We start from the raw sequence: 15,910 nt of genomic DNA on the forward strand, positions 1-15,910 counted from the left end.
TTGATACCGTGCCACATGGGGAATTATTAGTTAAATTGGATAAGATGGGGATCAATAGGAAAATTGAAAGGTGGATAAGGAATTGGTTAAAGGGGAGACTACAGCGGGTCCTACTGAAAGGTGAACTGTCAGGCTGGAGGGAGTTTACTAGTGGAGTTCCTCAAGGATCAGTTTTGGGACCAATCTTATTTAATCTTTTTATTACTGACCTTGGCACAAAAAATGGGAGTGTGCTAATAAAGTTTGCGGATGATACAAAGCTGGGAGGTATTGCCAATTTAGAGAAGGACAGGGATATCCTATAGGAGGATTTGGATGACCTTGTAAACTGGAGTAATAGTAATAGGATGAAATTTAATAGTGAGAAGTGTAAGGTCATGCATTTAAGGATTAATAACAAGAATTTTATTTATAAGCTAGGGACGCATCAATTAGAAGTAACGGAGGAGGAAAAGGACGTTGGAGTATTGGTTGATCATAGGATGACTATGAGCTGCCAATGTGATATGGCCGTGAAAAAAGCTAATGCGGTCTTGGGATGCATCAGGAGAGGTATTTCCAGTAGGGATAAGGAGGTTTTAGTACCATTATACAAGGCACTGGTGAGACCTCACCTGGAATACTGTGTGCAGTTCTGGTCTCCCATGTTTAAGAAGGATGAATTCAAACTGGAGCAGGTACAGAGAAGGGCTACCAGGATGATCTGAGGAATGGAAAACTTGTCGTATGAAAGGAGACTCAAGGAGCTTGGCTTGTTTAGCCTAACTAAAAGAAGGTTGAGGGGAGATATGATTGCTCTCTATAAATATATCAGAGGGATAAATACAGGAGAGGGAGAGGAATTATTTAAGCTCAGTACCAATGTGGACACAAGAACAAATGGATATAAACTGGCCACCAGGAAATTTAGACTAGAAATTAGACAAAGGTTTCTAACCATCAGAGGAGTGAAGTTTTGGAATAGCCTTCCAAGGGAAGCAATGGGGGCAAAAGATCTATCTGGCTTTAAGATTAAACTCGATAAGTTTATAGAGGAGATGGTATGATGGGATAACATGGTTTTGGTAATTAAATATTCATGGTAAATAGGCCCAATGGCCTGTGATGGGATATTAGATGGGGTGGGATCCAAGTTACCCAGGAAAGAATTTTCTGTAGTATCTGGCTGATGAATCTTGCCCATATGCTCAGGGTTTAGCTGATCGCCATATGTGGGGTCGGGAAGGAATTTTCCTCCAGGGCAGATTGGAAGAGGCCCTGGAGGTTTTTCGCCTTCCTCTGTAGCATGGGGCACGGGTCACTTGCTGGAGGATTCTCTGCTCCTTGAAGTCTTTAAACTACGATTTAAGGACTTCAGTAGCACAGATATAGGTGTGAGGTTTTTTGCAGGAGTGGTGGGTGAAATTCTGTGGCCTGCGTTGTGCAGGAGGTCAGACTAGATGATCATAATGGTCCCTTCTGACCTAAATATCTATGAATCTATGAGCAAGATACTGAGATTATACTTTTACACCTACCATGTACATGTAGTTGAAAGATTCTTTGGTAGACAAGATTTCCAGTTATGTTATACACGCTCACTGTGTATTGTCCTTCATCCTCTTTCTTTGTATTCTTAAGTGCTGAGGTTCCATTAGAAAAGACAGTAAACCTAGTCATATGATATGTCCTGTTATATAACAAAGTATTCCCCTTCTTCCAGATGATCTGAGCGGTGCGTTCGAAGTCAGGATAATCGAGGTGAAATGTAACAAAACCATCCAGGATCCCATTTACAGTTGTCACATCACCGTGCACTGGAAATATAACACATGGAAAATAATTTTAGTTACAGAGCAGCACAGTATGTCCCTGGGCATGCTAATCAAACAGATAGATGTATTAAAATTAAGAAATGTGCACTAAGTATCCTAATGGCTCGATCAGGAGACTAGAAGGTAGGATTCCTGAGTCCTATTCCAGCTCTGCTGCTAACTTGCTATATGGTCCTGGGCAAATCATTTAATTTCTCTCTTCGTCAGTTTCCCCATTTGTAAATGGGCTAATATTGTCAATATCTACCTCTTCATATTTATGAGGCTCAAAGAAGTAATTTTTCTAAATTGTTTGACATCCCCAGATGAAGGATGACATAAAGTATAGGACAGTGGTTTTCAACCTGTGTTTTGTGGACCCCTAGGGATCCACAGAATATATCTAAGATTTCCAAAGAGGTCTGCACTTTCATTTGAAATTTTAGGGGTCCACAAATGAAAAAAAAGTTGAAAACCACTGGTGTAGGATGTCACTAACCAATATATCCTCAGACAGAAGATGGGGAAGTTCCAGCAGCTAATTCTAATCAAGTTACTTTTTGCAAACATGCAAAAAAATACAAATCCTCTATTGATTGTTGAAGTATCTAAAGTTTCTCACCATCATCTGAACACAATTCAGTGCAGCCCTCTTTTCAGCATGATAGCAATGCTATCAACTTACTGTAATAAATAGATCATGCATTTTATTATAATTATTATTGTATTTCAAGTCAACATTGTCTTTGACACTCTTAAAAACATATTGAAACAATTTTGTAGTGAGGTTGTCTATTTTTTTCAAAAACAACTTCACTATAAGCCAAAGGTTAGTATAGCCAGAAATACAATGTAATGAAACAATCAGGGAATTTCGTTTTACTTCACTCTAAACTATGTATCAGTATGGGCTGATCCTGCACACTTTGAATTCAATGACAAAACTCCTGCTGATTTCAGCTGGAGCAGGATCAGATGATTTCCTCTGAGTTTAATAGAAACACATTGCAGTGCTAGTGATTTACTGAGAAATAAAAAAAGAAGTCTACAAGTAAATAAGTCTTACCTTGGAGAATAATAAGTGCACACAGCGTAAACTGGAAGGCAAAACTAGGTGACATGTCAGGATTGATTTTTGCTCAGATATTATATATACACATAAGTTTATGGACTTTTTATCTGGAACCCTCTACATCCCAATTGCTTTTCAGACTCCTGTCAGATGTCTCTTGAAGATAGTGAACATTCAGAAACGATGCTTAGAGTCTCTTTAATCATTTCCTCAGTGACTCACAATAAAGCGCTCACATAGGGACAGTGGATCTACCGAAATAGCTTGTGGCTTTCCTCATTCTATCAGACAGATTCCAAACCTGTTACATACATGCATGCTAATAAACTTGCATATTGTCCACAGCATTGCAGCTGCTTAGAAGTGTGCATTACACAAGCCATTTCACAGCAGAAAATAACACTTTTCATATCCCTAATGTAAGAGAACTCACTCGAGCGAAAATGGAGACAAAGGTCAAAAATGAAAAAGTGCTGGTTTGTTTGGTTTTGGAGCCAAAGGGGGGCTGCTGCTAAACTAGGGAATTATTGGGCTGCCAATTAGGATTGCAGTGGTGTAAATAGCAATGGTGCAGAGTGCTCAAACTACCCACCCTCCAAATTGTGCAGAAGAAAGGACCAATATTCAAAAGAGTCACCATTTTGACACCTATACTTACAGATGAATGTCCAGACCCATCAAATACCATATACATTTAGGGTTCACAAAGTCGACAGGTATGATCAGGATCTTTCTCCCTATAGAAAAGCAGAAATCTGGCCTTGCTTCTCTGGCTAAAGTACAGACAGAGAAGGAGTCAGAACATTTCAGGAAAAGTACAGATCCAGACACACAGGAGAAAGTACAAAATGGTCAGGAAACCCACCCACCCACAATCTCAGATACAGATACGGGAATCTGGACCGACTCTTCTTCCAGGCAGATGATGTACACCCTCCTCCCCACCTTTTGAGGTTCAAGTTCAACTGATTATAGAACCCATCCATTTGATCACCTAAATCTAGGTAATTGCATACTGCACCTTGAGTTTACTTGCTGAAGTAGACTAACCTAGCCATAACTGGAAGAATAACTGGCAAACTTTTCTTCCAGAGCTTCTGCCATCATGAATAAACTATACTGATGGGGGACTGATATTTAAGGTGGAAAACTCGTACTCTTTTGATGTTGACTATCAGTAAGAAAGATTCCCCACAAATGGTCATTTTACCAATTGTCATGACCCAGGGAGAAGTGTTTCCCCGATAAACCAAACTCTTCAGTCAATATGTTTAAGGATGTCCTTTTAAAGTAGTCATAGTTTTAGTTACCCTCTCCTGAGGCCTGTCTGTATTAGTGCACAGGCTCTTGTGACCGGCAGACAATAACTACACTCCAGTCAACGGCATCATTTCCAAAAAAATTGGGGAGGAAAAAGGGAGGGGCAGAGTTGTGGCAGCATAGAGAACATTATATGTGATTATATTATAACTGGCAAAGTCTTGGGGCCAGGGGGGCAAAGAGTGAAGCAAAGATTTACAAAAATTCTGGGGTGCTGGCAACTGCTTCCCTTGCCTCATAGCAAATGACAGTCCTAGCTCCAGAGGCAACTGTGGCAGCCATTTTGTATAAACATAAGTGTAAAACATACTAAATGTTGGCAGTTTCTCCCTCAGCTTATATTGAGAAGATTGTTGGCCACACCTCTTTCTGGGGGAATGCATGCCAGTGGGCAAAAGAAGTACTGTGATCATCTTGCATACACTTTTCCCTCACATACATGATAGTACTTTCTCATAGCCGATCTTTAAACACTGTGATTTTTCTTCCCTCCAGCATTCAGTGAAGCACATCCTTGCTTTTCCTAGTGAGACTTGCCTTAAGGCTGAATATGATCTAATTGCAGGCATTGTTAGATCATTAAATCCAATAGAACCATCTGTGGTTCCAGAGTCAGCTACTCCCCACAAATTTCACTCGGCCCTTTATGGCCATTCAGGTTCTTTGCAGCTGGGTGCATGTCTAGGCTATCTGTTGCATGGACAGTGTTAATGAATTGAGTCTCCAACAATTATCATCCATTACAGACTGATTTTCAACATTTCACTAGTGTTTAGTGTAAACCATAAACTAAGAAGTGTACAATGCTACACAGTATTTAGGGTTTATTAATGCAATCAGTTTGAAGCTTGCTGCTTTTATTCTGAAGTGTTCAAATGTTATTAAAAATAATTCCCCACGCTCCCAGTTTCAGATTCTAGGTCCTAGTTAAGATCCCTTGGAGAATTTTATACATTGGATTATGAGTTTTGTCAATGGTGTTTTTTTTTTTAAAGTGGAACCCCGTCTGAGGAAATGGAGCTCAGGCATTAGGTTCATCATGACTCAGTGAATCCACTGCTGACACTGAAAAAAACTACTAGTTGCTGAGAATGAGCTCCTCATTACATTGTGTCTGTTTAACCCATCTGTAAGACAGGGTGTAATACTTGCCTACATCACAGGGATGCCACGAGACTTAATTAATGCTCATTAAGAGTTTTGGCATCCTAGGACAAAACACGCTTTACATTCTGCTTATAGCAACAGTAATTTAGAGTCTGGAGATGAGTTAGAAAAATAACAACTGAGTTTAACTGAACTGTGTGTGTTAGAGACACTTGTATGAGCTTCCACAAACCCCAACCCATGAAACTCTTCAGCAGGATATCAAGTGATGGCACAGTGAAGCAGTGAAACACAGTTTAGAAGTATTACACCGTGAAAGCTACCTCTCATCGGCTGGTCATATCCAACGAATATGGCATTGTTTCTATCACCAAGTGAAAGCCAAATTAAACACTTTTATAGCTGACGTACAACATACTACAAGATGAAAGCAAAATGCTTTATTACAACAATTATACACCATCTAACATAAGAAACTCAGAAAATACAGTATCTGAAATTATTGCAAGTTAATGTTTAAAATTCAGCCCATTCGCTAATGATGCAACAGCTTTTTGCTGAAATAGCTCCGTGTGCAACCTCCAGGCTGAGGCTCAATGTAGCTTCCTTTCGAATTTGACGTTAGTAGAACGAGCATCGATGTTATCTACAGAGAGTAAAGATTGTGAAAAAATTCCAAAGATTTTTCTTCTGTCTACTTTGCAATTGAGCCCAGAGCTGGAATGCAATGAGCAAAGGCTGCTCTCATGACTGGAAGCTGAAGTGACAGACATGGTATCTTCTCCTGAAGTTCCAGCCTAATTCTGTAAAGGCACATTATTTTCACACCTCTGATAAGATAAGTGGAAAGATCATTCTAAAGTTTGGTTCTCTGTTCAGATAGGTACCCGGTCTCTGATCCCTCTGAGATTCACTCATTAACGGGTGAGAGCCAACGTGTGATTTGAAAGCCACACTTTACTTGGACACTGTAAATATGCGCACTACATAAGGACTGGAAAAACCTAATGGGAAGAACTCCAGCTCACACCTTCACACTTGTCTCCAAGGATTTTGTTGCAGTCTTTGTGGGTAGCAGTAATCCAGTGTGGCCCTTTCATTCCTCTCCATCTTTAACTTACTCTTCAGCATCCAGAGCAACGATTTCCGCTATTGGTAGCCATAAACTGTCATTTAGACCTTTGTTTCTCTGGAAGGAATGAGTATGTTGATGAGATCTCTCTCTCTGCTATGGGAATCCTTTAACCAATGACTGGCTACATGACATGTTGTGCAGGATAAGCTAAATCCATCAATAACTGAAACATTTACTTTGGGTACAAGTGGCAAAAGAGTGTAATTTGCTTCAATTCGGTGCCTTGCATAATGACAGGTTTCAGAATAGCAGCCGTGTTAGTCTGTATCTGTAAAAAGAAAAGGAGGACTTGTGGCACCTTAGAGACTAACAAATTTATTAGAGCATAAACTTTCGTGAGCTACAGCTCACTTCATCGGATGCATACTGTGGAAAATATAGTGGGGAGATTTTATATACACAGAGAACATGAAACAATGGGTGTTACCATAAAGACTGTAACAACAGACTCCAAGGAGAGACTGCTGAATTGGAATTAATTTGCAAACTGGATACAATTAACTTAGGCTTGAATAAAGACTGGGAGTGGATGTGTCATTACACGAAGTAAAACTATTTCCCCTTGTTTATTTCCCCTCCTACTGTTCTTGTAAACTGCTGGAAATGGCCCACCTTGATTATCACTACAAAAGGTCCCCGTCCCCCCACCCCAAACTCTCCTGCTGGTAATAGCTCACCTTTCCTGATCACTCTTGTTACAGTCTGTATGGTAACTCCCATTGTTTCATGTTCTCTGTGTATATAAAATCTCCCCACTATATTTTCCACTGTATGCATCCGATGACGTGAGCTGTAGCTCACAAAAGCTTATGCTCTAATAAATTTGTTAGTCTCTAAGATGCAACAAGTCCTCCTTTTCTTTTTGCTTCAATTCATGAATCAGAGGGTGTGCAAGAGACGTGTACTGTAATGTGTATATGATGAAAGGGGTAAGTGGAAGCCTATCAAGAAAAATAATTAACAGGGGAGTGTAAGGTAAAGCAGATCCCCTTCCCCTATTTTACACTCACAAAAATTGTGTTTTCTCTTACATCACCCCATCTCACTACCTGGAGTGTAAATTTTATTCCTTTGTACACTCACTGAATACCACACTGATGGAACCTACACCACTTACGTGCACTGGCCCACTTTTCTTTAGACAACTTACACCTGAGAGATAACTTACATCTTCATTCATGTCACTAAGAATTAGGCCCAGTGAAGTTATACATTCACTTACAGCAAGTCTAAATCGTGCCCTGTACATCCAGGAAACTCACAGACCCAGCAGCACTCAGTGCACCAGCTAACATCCTGGAGATCCACATATTCCAGTGGGAAGCCTGTAGGAAACACACTCCAGAACCACATGCACAGGCCACAAAAGGGGAGGCGTTAACATTGGAGTGTCTTCTTATTGCATCTATCAGGGTGCAGATTGTAGCTTTTCTCTGGGAATAAATTATAGCAAAAAAAAAATATTGTACACACTGACTCGCTCTCTCACTAGCAGTATCCATCTATCAATGAATTTGCAGAGGACCTGATTACCAGGGTATCTAGAGGGAATATATCTACAATACTTGGAAAAGTCTCTCAACTCATTGCACAAGCACAGCTCGTGCCTAAACATGGAGTCAAGAAATCTACACTAGAATGTAGCTGGGAAAGGGTTGGAAATCTGATATTTATTTTTTAAAATAAAAGTAGTGCAGCTGTACAAGGGGAGGAGAGGAATGAGGGAAACCCTGGGGAAGGCGCAGTTAGGCGCACCCCTCCCTGCCCCCAGCAGGGTGGGCCGTTATGTTTGATAGTAAATATATCTTTCAAAGACTAACCCTTAATTTAGCACAACTGTCCTTTTGAAAAATGTTGGTCCCACAATGTTCCATGGCACTTGGAAGCCACATGGGGTCATACAGGGGACACTGAGACTCTTGTTGATGACATCCCCAAATCAGGATGAGGCTGTAGGCCAGGGGTTTCATGAGCCCCAACAGCCTTTTCTGGTTGAGGCAGTAAAATAGAGTGGAGGCATGTGAACGGAGAAGAAAGCTGATGGGAAGAAATGACAGTGAGTATCTGAGACATTGTCTCCATTAACCTATAGTACCTTATTTCCCTTAATTGAAACAATTAGAAGAGGGAGTGTGGGTAGGTGGTTAAGGCGGAGTATTGGGAGCAAATCACATGCCTAGATTTCCAAAAGTGACTAGTATTTTTGGGTCCCTTAGTTTTTGGTGTCCAGTTCGAGGGCTACCTTTCTGAGGGTGGGGGCTCAGCACTTTCTGAAAATCAGGCCCTTTTATGGCATCACAAGTCGGCCGCCAATATTGCTAGTCACTTTGAAAATTTTGGCCTTCCCCGCTCAATGTTCTCATGCACAAGATGGAGCTAATACCTATTATATCTCACGAGGCTTAATACACTCATGCTTAGAAAATGCTTTAAAACGCTTGGATGGCAGGAAGTGCTAGGGAAATGCAAGGTTAGGGGCACACTTCAGCATTAACCTTGCCACATGTATGAAACACATCTGTTTGCAGAGGCAGTCAATTGACTGATCTATGTAGCTGACTGGCCACATCCCTGTCCCTCTCTGCTTTTTTTTACTGACAATGACTCATTTTAAGCCATTTAAATACCCCCACATACCATTGTGCAAGGGACTGTCGAAATATGTATAATAAATAGATGAATGAATATTCATGTGTATTATTAATAAACTCAGGAGCCTTTCCCTTACAAGCTACTTCTCCCCTGCACAGTTACATAGCAGAGACAGGTCACTGGTCATAGTTTTACTTCCTCCTTCTTCAGCACCTGTTAGCGACGCAGTCAGAGGCAGCAGAGCATTTCAGCAAGAAGGAACCCGGCTGCTGCTCTGTGCTCTGATTGGCTGAGAAGAGCCTTGGTTTGTGGTATCGTTAATTTTGTAGTCACTGTAGACAGCGAGCTTGAGCGTTGTTCAAATAAGGTCACCTGGAGCATGGGCTATGCACTGAGTGCCACAACGCTGCATGGTCTTGCAGCATCAGCCCCCACGAGGCTGAATGAGGCTGCACACGCACCAGAGAGGGCTCCAGACTTTAGTGTCACGAGAAACTCTTCAGTGAGGTTAAATAACCTTCTTTCCTTTGGGAAATGCTGTACAGGTTTTGTGTTTGCTTTGGTCATTTGCTCCTGCCTCTGCTTCTATTGATGTGAAGGGTACGAAGGGCCTGTGAGTACAAGCACTGACACTGGGATCCGTGAGAGGACCTATGTATACAGGGGGAGACACAAGAAGCAAGTCAATCTCCGTGGTATCAGGGCTAAATGTTGGTACATCCGTTCTTGCAGTGTTCAGTAGTTTGAATTGTCCAGTTACCAAACAAGAGGTTTCCCTTTTTCCAGGTGATATTAACAAGGTGTCTCAGGTCTGGACCCTCCAGGTGAAGAGTAGCAGAACCACCCAGGGCTCCAGTTATATTTATCACATCATTGTGCACTGGTAAGAGGGGTGCTGGACAGTGTTCCGTCTAATTTTTCCCACCCATGTGCGGAATTAATTTTGTTATGTGCACCAATGTGGAGCTGATGTGTGACACATCACCTCCATATTGGTGCACATAACAAAATGCATGTGGTGGGGCCGATGGGTTCTTGTGGGAAGGGGCTCAGGGCTGGGGCAGAGGGTTGGGGTGCCGGGTTGTGAAGGCTCCGGCTGGGGGTGTGGGCTCTGGGGTGGGGCTGGGGATGAGGGGTTTGGGGTGCAGGAGGCTGCTTCGGGGCTACTGCAGGGAGAGAGGACTCCCCACAGCGCTCTCTCCCCACAGCAGCACCTGGGCTGGTGGGGAGAGGTGCCTGTCCTTGCCACGGGAGCTCTGGGTCTGGGGCTGCAGGATAGACACCTCTCTCCTGACCCTAGCAGGTCCAGGCCGTGTGGGGGACACCCGGGCCAACCCTAGGGTCAGGCCGTGGCTGGGGCCGGCCTGGGCCCACTCCAGCCATGGCTGGGTCCATGCCGCCCCCGGCCATGCCTGAGGCCGTGTCTAGGCCCATCTCTTCCACTGACTTGAGGTATGGTTTTTGTTCTTCAGTTTTTCCATATGTAAAGTGGATTGAGGATATATCTACCTACTTCTCAAAGTTTGAGAGGCTTAATTAAATGTTGTTTCTAAAGGATTTTGATAGACTTAGATGAAAGTAGCTATAATAAGAACAGAATGCAACTATTTGCCTCTTTTAAAGAAGTAGTTGGGGAATTCCCAAACTACTAATTAAATTGCTTGCTTTTACTTTTTGTAAACATACAGAAAATACAAACTCTCTATTAATACTTTAAGTCTATTCAGTTTATTATCACCACCTACATAAAACTGAGTGCATACCTCTTTCCAACATTAAAGCTATACTATTGGTATTATAATAAATAGATCACACCTCTTGTTACTAGTCTTGTATTCCACATAAATTTTCTTTGACAATTTTTCAAATATCCCAAAACCATGTTATGGTAAGGTCATTTCACCCCCCAAAGAGCAACTTCACTATGCAAAGAGGCTCAGTACTTCTAGAAATGCAATGCTGTGCAACCACCTCACCATGTCTCACCATGGGACCAATCCTACATCAACTGAACTCCATGGCAAATTAATGTCAGTGGGAGCAGGATCAGATGTTTAATCTGTGTTTACTTTAAACAGATTTCACTGTAAAAGTTTTACTGAAAATTATAAACATAAAAAGGTCTTACCATGAAGAATAATAAGCGCACACAACACAGACTGGAAAGTAAAACTAGATAGCATTTTAGAACAATTTAGGCTCTGATATTTGTTATAGAGCTTTTTCAGGAATCCACTACATCACAATAGTTTTAGGCACTACAGACTGGTGTTCTTGAAGATCGTGAATCTTCAGAAATGCTTAGAGGCTCTGTAATAGGGTCTACAAACCCAATACTGAGTTTAGGCTGTACAACATTATTCATGTATTTATGTTTTACTATGCATGCTCTGATTTATATCTATGTGGTATCTTGTATTATTTACCTGGGAAATAGTAATGTCAAAAATGTGTTAAAATTGCCATTGTGAATGGTGTCTAGTAGTTGTTGGGCATCCATGTTGGCTACCCTTCTCTTTGGAACTTTACCCGCCTTTTGTTTGAGTTTGGCACTCTTTTGTGTAAAGGTGGGAAAAGGACTGATCAGGTGGTCCCTGATCTTCTTAGAGACTAGAGGATATAAAAGCCCCGCACACAGGCTCTAGGGCACTGTCCTCCCTCGTGGCAGCCCGCGCTCAAGTCATTGGATCAAGAACTACCGGAAGATCTCTGAGAGAAATCACCACAGCTACTTACCTGAGAAGTAATCCTGATCCTGATCCTAATCCTGGTTCAGCAGTCATCAGAGGTCTGAGTCCCTCCTGCATCACCTGTCATCCCCAAGCCCAGTGGTAGGTCCAGATCCAACATCTCCAGGCTGAGACAGACAATCAGACGATCTTTGATCTGTAAAGTATAAATACCTTTGTCTGTCATTTGTAGAGCGAGAGGGTTCTGGGCTTCATGCCCACGCAAGCCACTGAGATATTTTGTCCGTATACTCACCTTATGTTAAATAAAGCACCTTTTTAGTTTACCTTTTCTCGTCCCTTATCTTTATTTGCACTGAGATCAATTAGGTAATAGATCCTAATTCAGGGACAGCCGTACCTGTGATTTTTTAGCAGGGGTCCATAACATCCTTAATTTCTTCCCCCCACATATATACATTGTAACAAGGCAGGAGGGGAGCCGCTCTTGTCTGCAGGCAAGCAGATTGACCACACCCCCATGCAGCTGCCAGAACTGCCAGTCATCCAGGCAGGCATTCACAGCCCTGCCCAATAGAAGAAACAAGGCCTACTATAAAAGGAAAGAGTGCAGAGAAGGAAGGGTAGGCAGAAAGGTCTGGGATGGCAAAGGGGTCACCAGGCTACCTCCCTGAATACAGCGAAGAGACCAAGGCACGCTTCTGGACTCAAAGATCAGAATCAAAGACCTGCCCTGACCGGGGCAAGCTAAGGGGGTCTTGGCGAGGGCAGCAGCAACCCTCCAAAGGCCCATATCAGGAATCAACGACGAGGCTGTTTAATCATTTTCTTACTAGCCTTACTGACTCAAACTCACAAAGCAACAGTGGCTCTAATGAAACAGATACCTTACGCCTTTGACCACTATATCAAACAGCATCCAAATCTACCAGGCAAGAGAATACTAATAAAGTTTATGATTTCCACATCACTGCTGCAGCAGTGGGAAGTGAGCCCTGTATGAGCCGCCTCACAGCAAAATCAGGCTTTTCATATCCCTAATATGCGAATGTGCTAGAGCAATAGTCAAAGCTGGAAAAGGGGCTGGTTGTGTGGTTTTGGAGAAAAAGGTAACTAGCAATCGTTGGTGTTCACATTACTCCCCCTCCAAATTGTGCAGCATATCAGGGATTCTTTTCCTATACAAACATACATTCCTTAGGAAGCAACAATCAATTGCACAAATACTAAATGGGGGGGAGAAGGCCTGGAGTAAATCAGTCCCACTCTGGAGAGGTTTTTTTCCTCATTCAGGTTTTATTTTTCAGTATTTAGAAGGTGGGCCTCAGAGTAGGCCCAAGGAGGACCCTTCAGTCAAACCAAAGAAACAAACTCATAACAGGACACACAAAAAGGACTACCTTTCCCTGTCCATTCTCTGGGGTGTTTCCTTGTTATGCAGACCCCAGGATGCCAGTCCTTCCCCAGACAGGCAGTTAGCTTAGTTGCTTTCCATGAGTCGCTGGGAAGTTGCTGGAGCCCCATATAATCCAAAAGAGAGGATGATGTACTGGTATAAGACTCCTGCTGTAGAAAAGGCAGACTTGTCTTTGGCTTTTTTTGCCAGAGGGATTTGCTAATAACCTTTGGTCAGGTCAAGGGTAGACAAGAATTATGCTTTTCCCAATTGGAATTTAGCTTATCTGTCTGAGGTAGGCCTTGAACTGGGACACCTCATTTAATTTTCCGAAGTCATTGCATAATCTTGTGGTACCATCGGGCTTAAGTACCAGCACAACTGGGGAGATAAGTGACTATGGGACTCTTCAATGACTCCCAGCTCCAGCATCCTCTTAACTTGCATACCACCCAACATTTCAGGTCTCTAAAGTGAGAGGCAGCTGGTCACTGCCAATCCTGTTGAGCCATCCCCGCTGTAAGGAAGTGGAAAATTAGAACCCAAGTCTGCAGGGCTACAGGTGACCAGCGCTTCCTCACCACCACCACACAGCAGCTGTGGCACAGCTGCGATCCATGCACTATATACCCGGAGAGATGGGGCACCACCGGAAGTGACAACCCCAGAAGACCCGATTGGCAACACACACAACCCGGGACCTCTGATAGGGCCAGGTGCAGGAAGCTGTCTGTGCAACGCAGCTGTACCCGACCGGCTGCTAGAGCACACCCTGCTTCGGATTCCAGCTCTGCTCTCAGGCTCTGACCGTTGGCTTGATTCCTGATCCTTGACTCTGGCTACAATCTCTGACTAGACTGCTGATTCTTGACTCTTAGTTTCTGACTCTTGCTACAACTCCTGCCTTGATCCTGGCTCCTGACTCCTGCTCCAGCCACCAGGCCTCACTCCTGCTCTGACAAGTAGGCCTGACTCCTGTCCTACCCTCTAGGCCAGTCCACCCACATCCCAGTCATGACAGCCCCAGCACCTTGCCCACCCAACATTCAGTCCCTGCCTTTCAGCGTGGTGCCCCCAAGTTCACTGTCAGTCCCCATCCCTGAGCTCCCCTGCAGCCACTGACCATGGCCAGATGCCATTGAAGCCACTGCCCTCCCTAGCTCTACCGCTGCCAATGGCATGCACCGTGCATTTCGTGTGGTCAGCTGCAGGTGACACTGAACGTGGGAAATGTCCTACTTCAGCCAGGATGTGGGGGGCGGGGCGGGGCAAAGCAGGACAGTTCTACGAAACCCAGAACTGTTGGGAGGATGAAAATGAGCGTGGCCAGGGTGACTTTGTAGGAGCTGGGTTGAGGTGTCTGGTAGAAGATGGGGCTAGTTGGATGTGGGAACTGAAGGCTGGGTGGCAGCTGAGATCTGTCAGTGGGTGGGGCTACCTGGGAAAGACTGGGACCAATACCAGGTTCCTTCACCTTCTCTCCCCACCACTCAATCTGCTGGCCTACTGCTCCCAGCGAGACTCCCTCTGAGATCCAGCATGATGAATGTGGAGGCAGAGGTCACGTGGCTGCTCAGCTGGAGACACAGCAGCCTCTGGCGAATTGCAGGCCATTCCTGCAGCTCAGCTGAATAGGTGAGATTCACTCTGGCTGAGGAAATGTGTGAGGGGCCACTGCATATTCTCACGTGTGATGCCTGACACTAGGCAAGTCTGCATATAGTTACCCGCCCCTAAGGTTGGCATGTTTTAGCACACAGGGTCATGTGACCTATAGACAATAGCAGCGCTTCGAAAGCAATCATGGCAGCCATTTTGGATAAACATAAGTGTGACACATATTAAATGTTGGCAATTTCTCCTTCAAATTATTTATAATATTGTAATTATACAGAGAAGATTGTTGGTCATGCCTCCTCCCTGAGCCTGGGAGGATGGATGCCAGAGAGCAAAAATAATCAACCTGCTTCCATACACTTTTCCCTCAGATAGATGATGCTGTGCCACCTCATAGCCGGTCTTCAACCATCGTGGCTTTCTTCCTTCCACTGTTCAGTGAAACATGTCTTTGCATTTCCTACTGAGATTATATTCAGAATTAGTGCCAATCTAATTCCAGGCAGTGTTGGATCATTAAATCCAGCAGAACCCAGCTATGGTTCCAGAGTCATCTCCTCTCCTCAAATTTCACAGAGCTTTCTCAATGGCCTTTCAGGTTCTCCAGATGGGGGCAATTCCAGGATATATGTTGTGTGGAAAGTGTTAGTTAGTCAACACTTCAGCAATTATCATGCATTACACAGGCTGTTTATCAGAATTTGACTAAAGCATAAGATAAACCATAAACTAAAAACAAATATGCACAGCTGTACAATATTTAGGAATTATTGATTCAGTAAGTTTGAAGATTACTGCTTCGTTCTGAGGTGTTAGTTCTTTAATAAAGATAATTTCCCATTCTCCCCATACCAGATCCTGGTTCTTAATGTGTTTTGGAGAATTGTGAACATTTGGGTGATGAATTATGTCAAAGGTATTTTTTACAGGACATAGATCTGAGGAAAGGGAGCTCAGATATTAAGTTAGTCATGACTGAATCAACTGCAAGTACAGATAAAACTACTGGTTGTTGAGAATGAACGCCTCATTAAATTGTGCGTTTAACCCATGCCAAAGTAGTTTGGCCTCCTTAGCAATAAAACATTCTACATCCTGGTTGGAGCAACAGAATTTCAGAGTTTGGAGGTGAGTTAGAAAAATAACAATTGAGTTTAATAAGAGTTTATTAGAACTGTATGTGTTAGA

General features: G+C 43.1%; 1 protein-coding gene and 1 long non-coding RNA gene across 3 annotated transcripts in view; one reads left to right on the forward strand and one right to left on the reverse strand.

The window, feature by feature from the left end:
* The window catches only part of LOC102937329 (T-cell surface antigen CD2), a 30,203-nt gene extending 27,231 nt beyond the window's left edge, over window positions 1-2,972 (reverse strand). Inside the window, exons 1-2 of the mRNA XM_043538431.1 lie at window positions 2,860-2,972; window positions 1,518-1,796 (exon numbers count right to left, since the gene is read on the reverse strand). Coding sequence (XP_043394366.1) covers window positions 1,518-1,796; window positions 2,860-2,914 — 334 coding nt within the window. The 5' untranslated portion in view covers window positions 2,915-2,972. The remainder of the gene's footprint in view (window positions 1-1,517; window positions 1,797-2,859) is intronic.
* Window positions 1-15,910, forward strand: part of LOC122464121 — a 51,960-nt gene that overhangs the window by 9,039 nt on the left and 27,011 nt on the right. Inside the window, exon 2 of one of the 2 annotated variants that reach the window (XR_006288024.1) lies at window positions 9,806-12,035. This is a non-coding gene — a long non-coding RNA (uncharacterized LOC122464121). Of the gene's footprint in view, window positions 1-9,805; window positions 12,036-15,910 lie in introns of those variants that run through there. The other variant, XR_006288025.1, reaches the window with a different exon arrangement.

This window comes from Chelonia mydas, chromosome 1 (assembly GCF_015237465.2).
Source record: "Chelonia mydas isolate rCheMyd1 chromosome 1, rCheMyd1.pri.v2, whole genome shotgun sequence".
Lineage (NCBI taxonomy): Eukaryota > Metazoa > Chordata > Testudines > Cheloniidae > Chelonia > Chelonia mydas.